This window comes from Phaenicophaeus curvirostris, chromosome 11 (genome assembly GCF_032191515.1).
Source record: "Phaenicophaeus curvirostris isolate KB17595 chromosome 11, BPBGC_Pcur_1.0, whole genome shotgun sequence".
Classification (NCBI taxonomy): Eukaryota; Metazoa; Chordata; class Aves; order Cuculiformes; family Cuculidae; genus Phaenicophaeus; species Phaenicophaeus curvirostris.
The window spans coordinates 12,630,570-12,650,411 of NC_091402.1; the positions used below are offsets into that span (position 1 = coordinate 12,630,570).

The 19,842-nt window shown below is 38.8% G+C and overlaps 1 protein-coding gene across 1 annotated transcript in view; it reads left to right on the forward strand.

The window, feature by feature from the left end:
• The window catches only part of ITPR1 (inositol 1,4,5-trisphosphate receptor type 1), a 174,831-nt gene that overhangs the window by 16,220 nt on the left and 138,769 nt on the right, over positions 1–19,842 (forward strand). The window contains exon 3 of the mRNA XM_069866030.1: positions 1,779–1,849. Within this exon, the coding sequence (XP_069722131.1) occupies positions 1,779–1,849 (71 nt within the window). The remainder of the gene's footprint in view (positions 1–1,778; positions 1,850–19,842) is intronic.

Genomic DNA, 19,842 nt, shown 5'->3' on the forward strand with positions numbered 1-19,842 from the left:
ATTGCTATGTGAAATGTGAAATGCATTATCATCTTAATAAGCCTTCATAATCAAATTGGTTTGTCCCATATTTAATTTAGTCTTTGTCCTGGAGAAAATTAAAAAAGCAAAGGAAAGATTCAGTGTAATTGTACTCTATACCATGTGGAGTTTTGACAGTCCTATGTCATAACAATGTGTAATGACTTGTTCATGTGGTTAATGACGGTTGAGAAACAGATACCACTCTACATTCTAATGTTGTTCTCAATCTTTGAAAAGTGTTCCTATTTAATATTCCTATGACATGACTGTTTTAATCAGGACTTTACTCTTGCTGTTTCCCAAACTCAGTGCTGTCATCATTATGATTACCAGTGTACAATATATCCTCTTTTGTGTTCTTCACCCTGTAAAATTTTTTTCTTAGTAGTTTGGGAAGTTCCTCTTTACTTTCAATTTAATCTCAGATGGGAGTGATATATTGCACTGAGATTATCTCTGTATGGGATGATCGGAGTAACCCATTTGACTTGATACTTTTTTGGCCCTTTGTTCACTAGAAGCAGGTGTTTCAGTCAGCTCAAATATTAGTACTACCATTCTTGTTGGAGCACGTATGTGTAAATATATTACCGAATAGGGAGAAAATCCATGGGGAAAAAGCAATTTACTCTGAATGTTTGCATATGCAAATTTTAGATGCATAGAACTGTTGAGTCCACTTAAACTCTCTGATCTCTTAATTTTTATGCACTTCATTATTTTCCGTAATTGTTGTCTCAAGATGCTCCCTGCATGTAACCAGCCTCTGCAAGGAACAACTCTCATATTCTAGGTCTCAATCTTTCTCGAGTTGATTCTGCATGAGAATGGACCTCTCAAACTTTTAAGTCCTTGGAGTTTTACTTTCTACTTCTGTGTAGAAAGCCTCTTTGACAGATTGGTGTTAAGGAGTCAGATTGGATAATTTCGTATCAAATCAGAAACTACCGAGTATTTGGTTACAGTTAGGTTTTCATAGTTTGGAAAAAGTGCAATTCCGTGTTCATCCAAAGCATGTTAAAGGCAGTGCAGTGGGCACAGGTTCATCTTAACTCTTTCATTTTTATTTTGGGCTTTGAATTGACCCTGTGGGATTTTTGCTGGTTTATATTCACAGGAGAAGCTCCGTCCTGGCATTCCCTATTGAAATCTCTTGGGTTCACTTGTCCAGTTCACCTCCTTCCTGGTAGAACAGGATCAGGAGTTTGATCCCTTGACTCATCTTGTATTTTGTGAGCAGGAGGGTCTATTTATGCCTTCCTTTCTCTTGAGAGTAATTTTTTATTGTGGCAGTTGATTCTGCCTTTTTCTTAATACTTGAGGGGTCATAGGAGCAGTGTCCAGCTTGCACAGTTGTCATATTTTCCTGTTTTCTACCCTTCATATAAATGCATTTGCAACATTGAATAATAAATCTGTCCAAGAGGCAATAATTGTTCTAAGGCTGTCTTTCACCTAACTAGAATATGGGCTGTTCTGTCTGCACCTCAAGGAGGGGACATAAAGATGATGCAGAATACAGGAGCAATGATTTATTTATTGTCCTGCCTATCCAGGAGCATAGCTCTGGGCAACAGTAAAAATTAGCTGCATGCTTCTTAGAAAGATTTGGCATAAGTTGGCATTTGGGGAATGTCTTCTGCTGAAGTGGCCACTTGGATAAACTACTGCAAATACACAACTTCGGTTTTGCTGGTAGGGATTAAGTAATTGCAGGGGAATAGATTCTCACTTTGCTTCTCATTTCTTTGCAGCCTTGTGGATGATCGGTGTGTTGTACAGCCAGAAGCAGGCGATCTTAACAACCCACCCAAAAAGTTCAGAGGTGAGTTTATTAGGCAGCTTATTACCCTTCTGGTTGGAAGAAGTACTTCATTTTGTGCAGTTGAGTGACTGTTTTGACCTCCATGCTTTCAGTAGAAAATCTTTGTCAACTTCTTCCCTGAAGGGCGATGTGAGGGGAAAAATAAGTATCTGAGTGTGAATGTCTGTGTGAAGTGAGTTGTAGGAGTTGAGTGCTTTGTGATGAGGTGGAGATGGGATTGCCAACTGAGAATGGCTTTTGGACCTATCCAAACTTGGAGTTGCTGTAAGTTTAATTTCTTTTTCTCCAGTCAAACATGCTGTTGAGTTACCCAGTACCAAACCTGTTTCAAAGAGGAAAATGGAAAGGAGCAAATGGTTGTAACCACTATTGTTGTTTGACCTCATTTGATATTAACTACATATGACTTTGCTTTCATTCTGCCAGGAAACTTAGGCTTAGTGATAAGAAATTAATGCCTACTTCTTAGCGCAGTTTGGCTAGGGGTGATTTGTTTAAGAATAATCTCAAACAGGAAGAGAAGCACTAAAAGGGGTCTTGTTTGGGAAGAACCTTCTTGAATTCTTATTTTAATACAACTTGGTTACATCTTTTATCCAAAAGATAGCTCGGCTGAATAATCTAAAAATGTTATCTACCTTTTACTGCTGTTCTCAGATGTAGTAGTAACTGTTTGTCTTGTTCCTTTGTTGGATGAATCTTGTTTCCTTGCTTATGCTTTGCCTTTATCAGGGGCTCGGAATCACCTTAATTCCAGTCAGGTTTGGCCAGAACTGCTGGTGATTGCCTTTGAAAAATCATATACCTTCTGTATCACTGGTTTTGTTTGCTGTTGTTTGGGGCTTTTTTGGCTATTGGTTTGTTCTTTTCAGTGATATGAAGATATCTCTTACAATGAAATTTTTTTTAGAATATTGCTGAAATCTGTGAGTTGTTGTTTTTTCTCCCTTGTACTGGAAAACTGAGTAGCTGTTGATTAAAATACTTGAAGAGGCAGCCTGGGAAAGTTTTAGCATTCAATACTGAGCTTTCCAGAAAAAAACCAATGGTATTACATGAACTACAGCCCTGACTCTAGGCACTTCTTGACTTCAAATTCATAGGAAAGAGTAAAGGCAGATTTGATGGAGACTGCTGGGTATAGAAGGACGGGGAGGAGAGAAGAAAGAATGAGAGAAAGGCAGTTCTTGCCAGCACAGTTTAAGAACTGCAAGTACAGAGACACATTTCTCTGACATAAAACATTGTGGTTAGACATTGTAAATGTTCTCATGTTACTTATAATTTATACATGGAGAGAAAATGGTGTGAACCTTTTCCAACCTCTGTAGTTACTTCACTAAAGCTTTCATTGGGAAGTTTATGCTTGATGGTAAATGGCAACAAAAATCATAACATTTTAGCAGTCATTTCTGTTACTTATACACGTGCTTTATAAGTGTAGCCTAAGATAAAATGCTTTCCACAACAAATATGTTCAGAAGTAATAATGAAGTTTATTACAACATCTTCAACACAAATGTAAAACGCCCCTTTTATTTTGAACCAAAGGCACCCCATGGCTTGTCAGGGATGTTGCATGGGAAGTATTTGGTGATGTCAGGAACTAGAGCCATTTCTCTACAATCTTACTTGGTGTTTTTATGACATCTTGCAAAAATGCCTCCCTTGCCAATGGAACAGAAGGTCTTCCCTAAGGTGGGTTTATCCGAACAACATTTTTACGTCTGGGACGTAAAGCAACCATGGACATCTGTTGAATGTAATTCAGTAATCCCAATATTTAGTTTTGTTGTACTTGAAATTTACTCTTCATTGCCTTGGGCAGTGTCACAAGTGCTGTCACAGATGAGTAGCGCAAGATACCTTTTGTACAGTAGCAGCCTAGGTTGGGAACAGATGTGGAGATGATCTAGTGTCCAGGTAGCTTTTTATGTGGTGCTCACGTTTGTTCAGGGATTCCATATAGTCCGTATTAGTTGTTGTAGCTGATAGGATCACTGCAGTTTGAGACCTGAGCAGAAGCATGATCTTGATTTGAATTTAGGTATGTGAAAAACACTTGCACTTTTGAAGATCTCATTAGAGCAGAACCAAAATTAATCAGATGTAAGTCACTTAAATTATAGCTTTACGTGGTACTGGAAAAACTTTTCTGTGCTATAACCTGTTTAATATCTATGTGCAAATTCTCTTTCAAATGAGCTATGCTTTAAGGCGTCTAGATGCAGATCAGTCAAATCTGAAGTCTTTCTGGGAGGAAGCCTAGGTGTCTGACTTCATGGCCAGTCTCAAGGACCTTGCCTTGGATAGTACTTGTACGAAATGCAATTCTAAGCTTCTCTGAGCAGCTCTGTCTTCTGTGGGCAGATGTAAAACAGTAGTAAATTTAGTTTTCCTGCTTAATCAAAGTGGTGAGAGATATTCAGAAGCAAGATTCACTGCTTAGGTATGTATACATGACTAAGAAGATTGTGTTAAACGGAAGCGTATGTATCCAGTAGTAGAATTGATCCATCCTGCTCTTTCCTCTTGCCATGGGAGTTGCAGGTTTTAAAAAGTCTTGTTGCCTAGGCTACACTTTATCAGTTGCATCTCGTGGCAGCAGCAAGGCTGGTCTACAGAGTGGCGGGTTTTCTTTCCTTTCTACTTTAGACCCTTGAAATAAAGCAGAGCTGCTGTTCACACAGTGGTGGTGTGTATGCACCATCCTTCTCCCTGGAGTGAGTCTCTCACGTGAAAGGCAGCTTACAGTAATACTTAGTCGGTAGAATATGCTGTCGCTAAACACTGATGGCTTGTTTGTGATGTGAAAGTTGTCCCTTTCTGAGGAATGTGTTTCTGAAAGCAAGCATTTAATAGTTGAGATGGTGGTGGGTTTTGTGTGCTAGTAAGTCACTGCTTTTGAAAATACCAGCTTCAAGCTGTCCTAAAGTAAAATTCAGTGAGGGAAGCTTGATGTATGTTTGGATGAACTAGGTTGAGCAGCATGATTTGCAGTGGCACAGCTGGAGTTGGAAATGGGAGCAAAAGAGCCTTTCAGTCTGCTCGTAGGAAAACGTACAGAGGTATCCTGAGGACACGATGACTTGCTTTGTTGACAAAAGTTGTGGAAAAAGTAGGCTGACAGATTAATCTGGTGGTGGTGGAGCCCTGAAAGGGATGAAACGCAAGAGGAAGCTGAGCGTAAGATGGAATAGTGTTCAGGTAAGGTTTAGGGTGTGGTGTACAAGTGAGACACATTAAAAAAAAATAAAAATCAGAGAGTGTATTAGATGGAAAAAAAAATGAGGTGCTGGAGATGGAAAGAAAAGTTGTTTATTTCAATGTGTTCAAGTTACTCTGAGTGTTTACCAGTAGTTTTTTCACATATTAAACGCTGTTGTGCCTCTAGGTCCTTAAAATGTTAGTTTGATCACTTCAACACTGCTATTTTTTTCCTTTTCTTTTTCCCATCCTAATCAGAAGTAGATAGTACCCAAATTAGTGTTTTGAGGTTGGATTGTAATTATTATTTGTGAGATTTCAGTGGATTTTTTCTTGATTCTGGCTTTCTGAAGCCACTTTTAAATATGATGATTTGAGTGTTTGGTTTTTTTTTAAAGTATAATGTCTCTCTGGCCCTTCATGTTTTCAGCTCCAACAAATTTGGAAGTCCTCTAAAATTGCCTGGCGAAACATTAAGGCTTAAGGGTACGTTCATTAGGGTGTTTCTTTCTAAAAATGTTACTATGAAAATTCTTGCAAAGGCGACTTAACTGATTTGGATGTACTGTGTACAGATGAGATTCCTGGAAAAAATCCTAGTTGTACAAGTCTCCAAAAAAAGCAAGAGTATGACAGTTCCTTGGTTATCTGCACTGCTTTGAACAAAAAGAGAGGCTGCTGTATATGCTGTCTTTGAGTATGACCTTGCATCTGAATAATGACTATAAATGAATGTCCTTTTAATATGCAGGGTTTTACACGGAAAGTATGAACTACAGCTGACCCTCTAGCTAGGCTAAAAACGCTGGTGTTTAGTTGGAAACCATTTGTATTTAAATGCAGAGAGACGGGTAGCTATTTTGCGAATTCAGACCTAGCAATAGTGGCAAAGCTGAAGCAGTGCCTGGGGCTGATGATTTTGGGCTTTAGCTGCTGATTCTGTGCTCTGTACTTTTGCAGAGGTTTTATTTGTGTTAGTTTTGTATGGAAACATAGAGCTGTGCTAAGCCAAATGTGTTTGCTTAATGCAAGACACTGCTACTACACCAAAACAGTCTGTCTGACAGCCTTCTCAGGAAATTCCTTACAGCTCTTTATTTGGGATTTAGATCAGTCTGCCAGGGACCCAGAGGCTTTGCAATAGCCGCGAGAAACACAGGGAAAAAGGGCACTTACTGGGTTAATTTGTCCAGCAGCTACCTCCTTCCAGAACATTGTTTTAGTAGTTGCTGGGCAACACTCTTTTTTTGGCAAGATGTTCAAGGAATGAACCCATATCTTAGACTTAAAATACCCTCATGGTGAAGCAGAAGATGAGTAGTTCAAATTCTGTTTGTTCTTTTGATCCTAATCCATACTGTGTGCTCTTTCTGAATATTGTCTTTATAGTCAGTCTTGTCTGATGGTGTTAGGGGCTCGCACTGAGGGTCTCAACCTTTGAACTCCAAGTTCATCTTCAGGAGAAGAAATTACCTGGGCACTACAGAGAAACTTTAGAATATAAATATAAAAATAAATATATATCTGTGCACTCCAGTTCTCACCACTGATGAGAATGTGCTCCTCCATAACAGAAATAATTTGAGATATGATTTGTTCTTTATAGTTTTGCTATCAGTGATCTAAAGCCTGTATACTACTGCTTTATTTAATATAAAGGAGAATGTGTGATTTATGCAGTACTGTTAGAAGCTATGGAGTAACATTGCATACGTATGAGATTATTTAGCCTTATTTAGCCAATGCAAGCTTGTTTATAGTTTGGCATTAGAACTGAGTTTAAGAGAATTGTCAGTCGAAGGGCCGCATACAGAGTTTTCCCAAACAGTTCAGAATATTAAAAAATAAAACAAATATCTAGATCCCTCTGCCTATTGGTTTTGGAAAAGTATTAGCAACATATAGAAGTGCACTTTCTAGATAGTAAGGTAGTTCGGTACCATCCCCTGTACTCATCAAAAAGAATTTTTTGTGATATATGCCTTTAGGTATCATGTTCAACTTCAGATAAGTGTGTAGCCTCAAAGTCTCTTGCTCAGTATGCTCTCCATGCACACTTTTCCTTATCTACTCTGGTGAAAGCAGATTGCTTAGATTGCTTTTTAAACTTTAATATGAAGTAGCCTGATTTGTATGACTTAACTGCATCCATTAGATGAGTTTGAGTGGGTGTTTTGCAGAGGATTGAGGGCATACTGCTGGAATGGTGGTGAGAAGAGGTGATAGACCTGGGCTGCATGACCAATTTTAGGCTCCTTCTCTTTGAAAATGGAATTTCCAGTGCTAGTGAAATATTTGAGTATGTTATTAAGGTGTATAAATTCCTTTAAGGGATCTTTAAACTAATGTCTAAATATGGTTTTTTTTTTCCCCACTATGATAGCCTTATTAGTAGATAAAATAGCAGGATCTGTTTTTCATGTAGGCACAGAACTTTTGAGAGTGCTTGAGTGCTAAGTTCAAAGCTTAGCGTGGTGATTTTGAAGAGGGATACATCACTTAGAATGTAAAAGTGGCTCCTTTTCAGTTTTGAGTTATTCAAGACATGAAAATGCACACACTGAATACGAAAAGTAGGAAGTGGGGCAACCATAGTAAGTACCTACTTAAGTAACTTCTCTGTCTGATGGCTACTGAAAACCATAAACACCCTAAAAATAAAAGATTAAGCTGCTTAGCCCTTTGTCAAAGAATGCACTAATATGATGATTAACTGTAAAAACAGAAGAAATTTTAGGGTTGCTATGATTGAAAAGAAAAATTATAAAAATAGTCTAATGTGTCTATAGTATTTTTATTTAGAATTGAAGCAGCGGTCGTTTTTAGAAGGAAAAATCTTTCAATCTTTTTGAATTATGATATAGTTGAAAAAACTAAAATACATTTGTACTGCCTTGGTGAGGAATCCTTTAGTATGATTCTCAGTATTTATAGAACTGTACTAGAAAACTGACGACTGCTAGTACACATTTGAATTTGATGCCCTTTATATGATGAAGAAATCTTGAGCACTATCTCTAAAATGTGAATCTTTAGCCCACTACATCCTACGTAGAAACAGATGTTATAGACAATCGTCACTGTGGTATTTAGGTATTTAAAAAAATCTGTAAAGTCAAAAGTTTTGCATATGCTTAGAGACAAATGTGCTTTACATCTGCTGAAGCTTGGAAAACCCTGTCAGGCAGGGAGTCATCATCAGCATTTGATGCAGCTCTTATCGGAGCACACCCAAGCTGCCTCCCTTTCTGGGGATCAGGTGATAGGCAATGTATGCTGCCTGCTCTGTTAGCCCATGGTGACTTCAGAAGGACATGATGAATAACTCATCTCCAGACGTTTTTAACCACAGGTTTTGCATCAGTGCAAGGCTCATTAGTGATAATTACTTAGATGTCTTGCTGTATTAGCAAGCAGAGGAGGTACTGGAGCTTTCCTGTTATGAGCACAGGTAGAAAATGGGTGTTATACTCCAAATTGTGTAGCTGCTGTGTCCTGTAAATTTATTTAAATGTGCGAAGTAGCTTGCATTGCTACAATCTTATAGTGACTGGAAGCAGAAATCAAAGGGATGCTTTATTTTTTTTTGTCACGGAGAGTGAATCAGAAAGATGTCTTTATTTAATTTGCTGTGTCTATTGCAGTGTGGTTCCTCACTGGCCTAGTAAGCAAGTCAAGTTTGTAGTTCAGTTGGTAGATATATCTGCTGCAGGGCATCCTAGAGACATCCCAGCTCTGTGATTCATATGTGCTTTGCTGAAATAGTGAATAAATGACCAGTTAAGTAATTACTGGCTTACTTGAAAAGGTTTAGCATGATTTTTTTCTGTGTCCTGGTGATGGTGTACCAAGAGCATAGTGGGAAAAGGTCTGTATGGCACAGATGATAAGGGGGTCTTGTATAACTTGCTGTAAAGAAGTTGTTGATACTGAACAGGGAGAGGAGCTGGGTCTGTTTGGAATGTAAGATTCAGGCTGTGAAAATGGGCTAGGTTGCATTTGCAGCCTGGTCTGTACTGAGAGTACTCTGGTCAAACAGCTGTCTGTCAGCTTCTGAATTAAGTGCTTTCATCGTAGATGCTTTGTATCTAGATGGTGGCAGAGCAAAGCCCCTTTGAAAAAGAAATTGGCCATTAATATGCATAACTGGAATGCTGTATGAAAAGCACAATCTGTTGGCTAAGGTATTGTGAAAGAAAAAGAGGGAATTTAATTCAGCTCTCATGGTGAAGTTTTATGATCTGTGCAGTTTTGTTTGCCCATCTGAAAATGCGAGTAGTAGTTCTGTACTGTTGAGACATTCTGCGCAGGTCACCAGGGGAAATGTGCTGGTGTAGTGTCCGTGTCCTAAAAATGAAGAAATAAGCAAAGCAGTGGTTTGCATGTTCATTCTTTCTTAGCAGCTGTCACAAGTCTGAGCTTTTTCTCTTGTGGAAAGTTCAGGGTATTTCAGGTGGAATCAAGGGAGGGATTGCCAAAAAGCGGTGCTTAGCTATTAAGTAGAACAGTGCTGTTAATAAACCTAGCCCCAACCTTGTAGACAAAAGAATACTGTGGCTTTGTTGCCATAGTTTCAGTGCAAAATTTGACCTTAGCTACAATAACATTCGGTTAGAAAGAACTAGCTAATCAGTTTTCTAAAATTAGTGTGTTCCCTAGTACATAAGCCAGTATGAACAGGATATTTAATGAAATATTATACTTAGTCACCAGAGCCCAAGGGAGTGAAATGCCTTGATGAATTGTGGGGGTGGGGTGACATTGGTGAATATCTTTTAATATAGCAAAGTTATTAAAATCTGGGGCTTGCTTAATATTTAGGGTAGCTCAACTGTTGTGTTCTTCTGTGCACTCAATCTGCTTTGCTCTGTTCCTTTTAAAAGCTTTCCATCTATTCCATTAACTGGGAATATTGAGATGCTGATGATCCTCATTGATACTTAGTACTTCCAGGGGACCTTCAAATAAATTTCAGAGCTGGTGCTGTGCTTTTTGTTAGTACAACCCGAGAGCTTTGCAGATGAATGAGTTTTACTCATCTAAAAGGATGTAAATACTGAAGCAGACAATGTCATGAAGTTTGTGGGGACAAAAACTGGGAGGAAGCGGTCTCCCAGGTATTAGGTAGTAGACATGTTCAGCTTTTCACTGGTTGTCTCAAGTGTTGAGAAGCTTAAGAGAGAGAGTGGGAGAGAGACTGGTTAGTAAGGTCTGCTACGTAAAATACTGCTGTCAGTCCAGAACAACTGACTTGGGAGTGCATTTATTTTGCCTGAGGCTCACTGGCCTACGCTTAGGTGAGATTTTATTGAGCTGTGGTAACCTAGAGTCAAAGAGTGTTTCTTGGCAATGTGGGAGCTGTGATGAACTGTCACATTTTCTTATGTGCAAGTTGGTTATTTTGGTGTTAATATAAGAAAAAAATTATAATATGCATATTTGTGGCGGGACGCCAGGTGAGCTGCTGCTACTCGCTTCAGTTTGAAATCTAAGTTCTTGTTCAGGCTGCTCGGTGTTTCTGCCTGGCTGAACTGCCTTCTTTCCAAGTCTGATGTACAGGATTGTGCTAATGGAACTCAGCTCTGCTGGCATCTCGTTGGCAGTCCTGAGATGAGGGCCTTTGTCATCCAACAGTGTTCTCTTGGTGCTTGAGAGTTACCAAATACATGGAAAGAAGATATAGACAAGGAACATCTAAAGCATTTGAGTGATGCTTACCAATTTGGTGGTGGCATTTCTGTTACCCAGAGTGAGTTACTGCAACCTCTTCTGACCATTCTTTGCAGTCAAGGTTAAAAGTGCATGTGATTAATGAAAAGCCACTGTAATTTACTTAATAAATTTCCTGAGACATTGCTTTGGACTGCCCTGGTTGTGTAGAAGCATAACTGTTTGAGAAAATGGTGAGAAATGCAGTGGAATTTGATTCAGAGAAAAATTTTTCACCTTGAATGTGCTGACAGTTGTGAAGCTGAGCTGTCAAGCAGATCCTCTTGGCTCTCGTGGTTTCGCTTCTGCAACATGGAACTTATTATTCCTGATACTGCACACAGTCATGGGAAAGTGTGATCCGTATTCCTGTATCTTCCAGTTCAGATTTGGATTAGCATGTTTTGCTGTCAAGGTTTTTATTTTTCTGCCTTGTAAACCCTGCTACCTTCCCCAGCAGACCTGAGGAAAACATACCTAGCTTTTACTGCAGCAGAGATACACACAGTATTCTCAGGATTTCTCCTCTTTACATTTTTATGTGGCCAAATTTGATTTCGCCTTACCCCTTGACTTGATGTGAGCAGGAGGTGTTTAATTTTTCAGAGGGAGCAGATATGTGCACTGTGACACCTCTGAGGATCTCATCTGTGTCGAACTCTTTAGAGAGTCTTGTTCTGTAGAATCTCACTTCTCTTGCTTTTAGAGTGAAATTCTGTGCTGCTTGTAATAGCAATAAGTTACACTAAAAGCTCCAATTAGTTCACTTCAACTAAAAAATAAATCCTCACATTTTGAAAGGACGTACAGTTCAAAAATATTTTCAGTTTAGGTTATTAACTTGAGAAGACAAGCGATAAGTGTGCTGACTGCCCATACTGGGGAAATCTTAGGTGTGCTGTATCCAAGTGTTGCATGGAAGTCATTAGCCAAAGAGGAACCCACACTCAACCCAGAGTTAAATAATTTCACTTCTGTAAGAACAGGGTAGCCTGTGCTTTGCTGAGCAAGGGTCCTGACTAAAGCGGTGGTATCTCCTCAGCAGTAAGCTCAAGGAAGTAATGCTGTAAGTACTTCTGTTTGAGAGCAGTTGGAAGAAAAATGGTGAGCTTGCCAACTTAGCCATCCATAAAAATGTGCTATTATGAAAGCCAGACCTTGCCAGTTGTCTTCAGTGAGCAGTTTGTGACACACTTCCTTGGTTCCCAGGTTGCTGTTGGCGATTGAATACCTTGTCATTCTTGTGGCAGAATTTGGATTCCTCTTTCAAGATGAAGTGCAGTGCTTAATGCATCAACACCCGGGTGTGATTTCTCTTCTGCAATTATGGATGCATTAATAGCACCTCTGGTTGAGTTATTCACATTGCTGGCTGGAGTGCTAATCTGTTGAACTCCTTGTTATTTGGGACTTATCTGTAAAAAAAAAAAAAAATCTCCAGTCTTTCCTTCATAATTTTAAACTTTATTATTTCCTTGCTTGATAACAGACTGTCTGCGATGATGAGTTGCAAAAATCCCAGATTAGCAATTAGTGGCCTATAACAATTGCAAACAGTATAAAGAAGCCTTGTGATTCTCACCTAGGAAAACTATTGTTTGTCAACATACCTATGCTGACTTTTATCATTTGCTCTTGAGGAAATAGTGGGGTATGTTGGAAGCTGTTTCGTATGCGCTGCTCTTTCTTCTTAAACTTCTGACTTTGTGGTCATAGCCAAGGACAAAATGCATGCTGTATTTAGTGCAATTTCGTGGAAGCTCCAGTGGAGGCTTTCTGCCAGCTGATAACTGGTAACAGAGCTGCTTGTGTGTCTACCTTTAGCTGATCTGGTTGCAGCCTAGCAGAAATGCTAAAAATCTTGAACTCTTTATCTCTTATTAAATGCAGTTATCTTGTCGTGGAAGTCAAAGCATTTATGTTGGCATGTCTTGTCAATGATTGAAACACTGGAGTAGCCATTACAGATTGACACTAAATGCAGTGTTCCTTGAAAATTTTGTTCTAATGAACAACCTATTATGCAGTCAAGTAAGAGTTACTTGTGTATTAGAACTATCACTTCCTTCATACCTCATTTGTGGAAATGATCAGTGCTGACTTCTCAGTGTTGGCAATTATCATCTGTTTTGATTATATAATGTACAGAAGTTAATGAAAACATAACTCCTTGTATTTTGGTTGAAGAATCTTTCTGTAGTGCTTAGGATTTTAGAATAAGAAATTGCCTCTAAGGTCTCCTGACAGTGGAGAAAGCATGACATAGCTAGAAAATGCTGCTACAGGATCCTTTCCTGCTTTAACTGGCATAAATTATCTCCAAATCAGATTTTATTAAGGATACAGAAAGCTTTGTTATGCAAAAGCAATCTGGTAGCACTTAAACCTTGTATTTAGTGAATGTCAGTGGTTTTATTCATCGAGGTTAAAAATTATACAAGGAAAAAATAAACAGAGAGCTTGTAGGCATGAGGAAGTGGGAGAGCTGGATGAGGCAGCAGCCATCCTGAAAAGGAAAAAATCTTAGCTATATCTACAGAAATCCCTTTCCTCCCTTTCAGAGCAGCTCGTGTTCTCTAGCCAGGACCATTTAAATTTAAACAAGCCCAAGAGGCAGTGGTTCAGGCTGGTGGTGCCTGGCCGTCTCTGGGACTGGGATGGGGGCTTGCTACAGAAGGGCTGGTTTGTGTTAGGGATTCCAGTCCATAGCTGCTTCTTATGCCATAAAACTTCTTTTTCATTTTGAAGAAACAAGAATAAATCTTAGCATTATTCGAATGTAATTGGTACCTGTGTGGAAAGAGGAAAAGTTTAGTCCTCTCTCTGCAAACCTCTGAAATGAAGTTATTAGAGCCTGGTGTTGCTGAGATGCTGAATGTGACCAGAGGGAGGGCTGAGCTGGATATTGATCTTCGTGTTTTTCAGAACACCTCCCAGAAGCAGAAGCTACAGTACTGATGGGGCAAATGCTCCACCAGTCAAGCCTGGAAGTTTATATTAATTGGCACCAAGGGCTTCAAAGAAAGGCTGAAGAACCAAATGGGTATCTATGTCATTTTGCTTGGTTGCAAATGGCTTCATCACAGGCAGAGACTACTTTCTCAACTACAGAGTTTTTATGTTATAGACATTCTTGTTAAAAACCGCACAAATGCCTTTGACATCTCACTGGTATCTTAGCATCAATATTAAGCAAGGGTGATTTTTGGAGTGTACACATACATGCAACTCTGCTGGGGGTTATGTTGATCCATGGGGTTCTGTCCTTCAAAAGTGCATTTTCTTATTGATTAAAAAGCAAATAGTATGTCCTATATTCATGTGATCACAGTGAAAGCTGATAAGAACTTGAGGTACGGTACTGTAAGAGTAACTCAATTACCATATTTTACTGGGAATCAAAATTGTATCTCTGCTGCTTGTTGTAGGAGCATTTGGGATGGTGACTGCGTGTGTTTGGTACTGAGCAATAAGCAGGAGAAGAATCTTTCTCTGCTGCAAGTACCTATTCTCTAAACAGGAATTGAAGCGCCCCACAAGCTAATGTCTTAGGAAAAGGAAGGTGAAGTCTGAAAGCAATATAAATTATACAGATAATTCTTGGTTTTCATTGACAAGTTTTAAAATAAGCTAAGAATTTATATCCTCCCACTCCTTGTCAGGCAGATGGCCTTGGTCATGGAGAATGACAATGAGAAGATCCTTCAAGTATGATCTACAAGATTCAATTCCAAAGATACTTCTTTCCATATGCTGTCAGTCATGTGCTTAAAGGTTTTGTATGTTGTGAGGATTTAGTACACTTGACAGATAATTCGGCTTTGTGATCTGAATTTGTCTTTATGAACTCTTTGGGGTTTAACAGTGTACTTGTCTTACTGTCTCCTTACAGGTTTGTGTGTGTGTACGTATATACACAAATAAAAATTGCAAGAGAAAGGAGTATGCTATATATGTAGATGATTTTATATTTAATTGTAGTAGCTTGTGTTATGAATATCCAATAATATTTCACATCAGCTTCTTTGAATCTATTATTATGATTGACATTTAATTTCTAATTTTTCTCATGCAAAAAATTGAGCGAGTATTTTCATGATTACCTGGTTTTAGTATTTAGCTGAAGTCACCTTGAAAGGTCAGCAGCCATCACCATAGATTTTCAGTCCTCACAATCTTCAATGCTAAACAGTAATTTGCATGACCTTGAAGGCATATGGGTAGCTAAGAAAGCCGTAAAGAGAACAAATGTAATTAGTGCTTTGCCTCTATGAGATGTTGATTGAGGGGAAACCCTGTAGCTGTATTGAGGCTAAACTCATTGTGGTCTGTGGTTCTAGAGGGTTGCCACAATTTGCTTGTGCTGCCTCTGCACCCCAAGCCAGCATCCATTAAATGGGAAGCAGAAGGGATGGGGGAGCAGCTCAAGGGAGGGAAGAAAGCCTTTTACAGACCTCTGAGAAGATAAGATCATATGGATTCTTATTCTTTGCATTGATGAGAATAACTGGATGTTCAGAATGAAACCGGAGAAAATATTTTCTTCTGGTAACTTCCCCAAGAATCCTTTATTGAAAGGAATATGAAAACATTCAAGTTCTCACTTTCTGAAATTCAAAAGAGAAAAGAAACATGAACTAAAACTGTAGAGAAAACTAAAAGTTCTTGCCGGGGGGAAAGTTTCAGAAGAAATGTTCCTTTTTTCAGACACTTTCTAGAGAGAGGGGATTTTCTTTTGGGTTTCTGAAACTGAAGCTATTCATAACTGATATCATGCAGACATTTGTGCTGTACTGAGGATCTTTGTGATCTTTTGCTGAGGTTTGTTCCCACATAAAATGAGGCTGTCTGGTGATAGCTGGGAAGGGATTGAGTGGAGCTGTCTGCTTTCCATGCAAAAGTAATTCCATCCTGCTGTACCCATTTTATGTTACCTTTCCTGTGCAAAAACTAACTAGATGTGTTTTTCTACTTTCTTTTTATAAGTAATGGTGAGCCTGGTCCTTGTTTTTTTAGCCATGCTGGTGCCATAGCTGTAAAACCATAACTGGAGGTAGTTGGCAGGGGGCTCTAATTGTAGAGTTTAGTTTGGGTGAGGAGGGAAGGACCTTGAGGTCTTACTAAACCACAGATTAGTCACACAAGCCCATTGCCACATACCCTTGTGTTCAAAGTGTTGAGAGTCCTGGCTGACAGACATATCTCTGAGACATTGTGGTCTGAGATCACAAACAGTTAACTACTCTGAAGAGCAATGTGATATTTGTGCAGGGTTTAAACTATGGCAAATAAGAGACTAAAGTTAAACATTGTGTTGGGAACTAGACAAAGTACTCCAAAAAAAAAAAAAAAAGTGTTGGGAAAATGAGAAACTTTAAAAGGAAAACTTTTATCCTTCACAGATTTTGAAGCGCTTGTCACTGTTCCTTCATTCAAGTCATAGTTAAAGGCTCTTTTCAGAAAACCACAATGACTCAGCTACTTTGAGTATCTGTTGTGTTGGTGTCTGGCTCATCTTGGAAGCCCTAAGATCTTCTCCCACCTCCAAAGATGGTTTTTATTGGTGGATACTTTATTGGAATTATCTCTTGCATTATGCTAATTTTAAACATACTTTAAATATTTAGATTTTTAAATAAGTGTAAAGGTATATAAATTTTTATATTTATTTTTTATAAATACTTATTATTTTGAAAATGCAAAGGTAAGATTACCTAGATTTATTTTTTTCACATTTGAAAGTGACTGCTCCAGAGACAGTGCTGTCTTAACTCTTAAGAAATGAACAGTTCTTCGTATGGTGCTTTGGCATCCTCAGTTCTGTATGCTGATCAGATGGCTCCTTCATAATTATCCAAGGACATCCTCACATACATCAAAAGGACTATCTTGCCTTTATAGGTTAGGACCTGAAATAAATTCTGTGTTCCTCTGTACAGCACTATGTGATCTTGAAGACAAGACCTGCCTTGTTCTATGTTATATGTCCACAAGCTCTTTGTTTGGGAATGGTACGGGTGGTTTGGAGAGAGTTGATTCTGGACAGAGTTTTTGAAAAATCAGTGGGTAGCTTGGTGAGAGATGTTTCTGAACACATCAAAGGGAATATTTGAGCAAAACCTATATAAAACAGAACCAGTAGATTCTACAGTAAAGAACTATGTGAAGCTATTTTTCCGTGTAGGAGGGCTGCAATATATCTCTTGATCCTTAGTTTAATGGTCAGAAGCTTGAAGGCAGTAGGAGGAATAAATGATAGTGACTAGATATTTGTGGTGATTAAGAGAAGTAAGATGTTTAATGGAATAACCCTTCCGTAAAATGTAGTGATCTACAGAATGACTTCTTTAATAGTCTGAGATTGAGCTTCATCAGGCAGCATCCTGTGTGGGTTTTCTGTACTTACAAGTCTGTGGCACAACCAGCTGTCAGGTTGGGCTTTTTAGATTCATGTGGAGCTAGTCCAACCTCTCGATTATAATTTCTGCAACTGACGGAATTGCTGAAGTGGACATCTTGCTTTGCAATGATTCTTGATTACTAGTATCATGCTGGTGCTAGATCTGAGGACACATAAATAATCTCTTATTCGTTCTTCTTTGTATTTCTCTGTTGGTACATAGAAGTGTTGCCATGGAGGAGAGCGTGGGGTGGGAGTAGGCAGGAACCAGCTGCTTTAGGGCCACGCTGGGAGGAAGGCTGGGGGAGGATAACGCATGAATTTTGCTCCTGCAAACAATCCTAGGAACTTTTTGCTGTCAAGTGCGCATTCATTAGGGAAGAACTTTGAAGGCATGTAGGAAAGAGTGGGTCTTTTGATGACAGGAAATGGGCTTTCTCTGCACTGCTTGGCAGGATAGAGGTTACAGAGCTAACGTGCATGATAGACTTCACGGGCCTTTGTTTTTAGTTAGGAGTGCCTTGGCACGCTTGTGTGCCTTTATGCATCGTTGGAGCAGGTACTGCTTTTCAATGATGTAGCCCTTCCAAGATGTGCAGTACAACTATATTACTTCTAAAGAAGCTCTTTGAGAATTTTTAATGTGGCAAGCATAATAAGTTTGCTGATAATTAAATAATGCTCCTTTAACTGGAATATGCTTGAGACCTGGCCAGACATTTTCTTCTGTATGTGTTAAAATTTGTTTGTCTCTTATGAAATAGGATGTTCCTACAGTTCGGTTTTTGTAGTTGTGTGCTGTTTAGGGTAAGATTTGCCATAGCTTTGGAAATGTTTTCCTGTTGGTCATATCCCCACAGAGCAGAAAATTGAGAGTGCAGGACTGGATGTGATGGTGGAATGACATAAGATACAGTTGTTGCAATTGGCTAACTCCTTCTGCTGGCTTCTGTGCATATTATCTACTGGTAGATGTGACACAGTGGTCAGGTTTGGGGATAATTAAGTACAGGTTTGACAAAAAGTAGTTCTCAACTGCTCCGATGCATTAGGAAGTGGAAATCCGGAGTGCAAAGAGATCAAGGGAGATCATATGATGCTACATTCTTTCTGCCTGCCTGGCATCTGCCAGTGTTGCAATCGTTTTGACCCATTTTTGTTACAAATTTCCAATTATTTCTGAAAACGTTCATCATAAATCTACTAGACCTTACAAAATGAGGGCTGCAGGGATAATTACTTCATCAGATTTCATTAGAATAGAGCAAAAAGGTGTTCTGTTGCTGAATGGAAGGATCCATCCTTGCTGCATCATGGTGGGTACATGAACAGTCTCAGTTTAAATATTTTTAGTGTTAAAAAAAATTCATTTGTATACATAACAAGCATATGGCTTAAGGCTTCTACTCAGCAGTTATTTGGATGTATTTATTAGTAAAAGTACCACGTGGGGATGTTTGACAAGAAAAACTTGTTCTCTGGAATAAGGTTGGGGTTTATTAAGTTAATTAGTATTCCACAAGCAGCTCTCAAGTGAGGGCTGAAAGCTTTCTGAGTTCAGTGGTCACTTGTGTCCCCAAACGTGGATTGTCTGAGAGTGTGGGCTATCTGATCACAGTTTTCAAGACACTGTTATAAAGAAGTTGAGATAATGTGCTTAAAAGTTGTAATATAATATAATATTTGGTAATGTTTGTAGCAGTGCAAGTTTGGGTATGGAATACAAAAACTCTTATATTCTTATTGTGGCAGATCTAGTGCTGTGACCTACCATCATTCTTCCAGCCTTAATATTTCACTTTAAAAAATGTGATTACACTCTCAACATCATAGTAGCGTTTTGGTTCAGAAGCTTGTTGTTATATATTGTGCATTCTCCAGTGCTCTCCTTGAGTGGCTCATCTGTTTCTCTTTAAATATTGAGTCTTTGTAATGTGTTTAACAATACTTTAAATGGCTTCGCCTTGCAAATGCCTTCAAAATTATTTGAATGACCAAGGTGGGGGAAGCTGCATAGTGGAAGTGCTTCTATGCTGCCACACCACAGGGGGATGCAAGTCATTGATGACCACCTAAGGTCTTTAATGATGCTCTGATCATTTGTAAGAAAATAATGGGTTTCTGCCCAAAAATATCTAATGCAGTTTGCGTATTTGAAGTAGCAGGGTTTTTGAATATTTTCACAAGGTAAATAGAAAGCATACTCGGTATCTTCAAGTTCACCTTTTAAAAATCCAGAGACATAGCAGACAACTAAATTGGAACCTCTGCTTCTAGAGACTTCCTTTTTGTCCTATGAGTGACTTAGTAAAATTGAAAGTCAATGAGGAAAGTCCCAAGTGCTCATCCAGATATAAGAGCTCAGGAAATTACAGATAATCAAGTTCTCACGTCTTTGTCACTTAGGTGTTGGCTTTTGGTTTTTTTTTTTTTCACATAATATTCATATCCTGAGGTGTTTTGAGGGGAGTTTTCATTCTGCTTGTGTCAGTTATCCTTGAAGAAGGTCCAGATATTTAATCAATACCGTTGGCACTTTCCATGATTGAGCCTTTGGATAGCGTCATTGTCTGGGTTTCCTTTATGATTTGCTGAAATAGATTCTGCCTGGGAGTTCAGAAATAAAGACTATTTTTTGAGTATCTCTAATATCAAGAATGTTTGCAATCCATCTTTT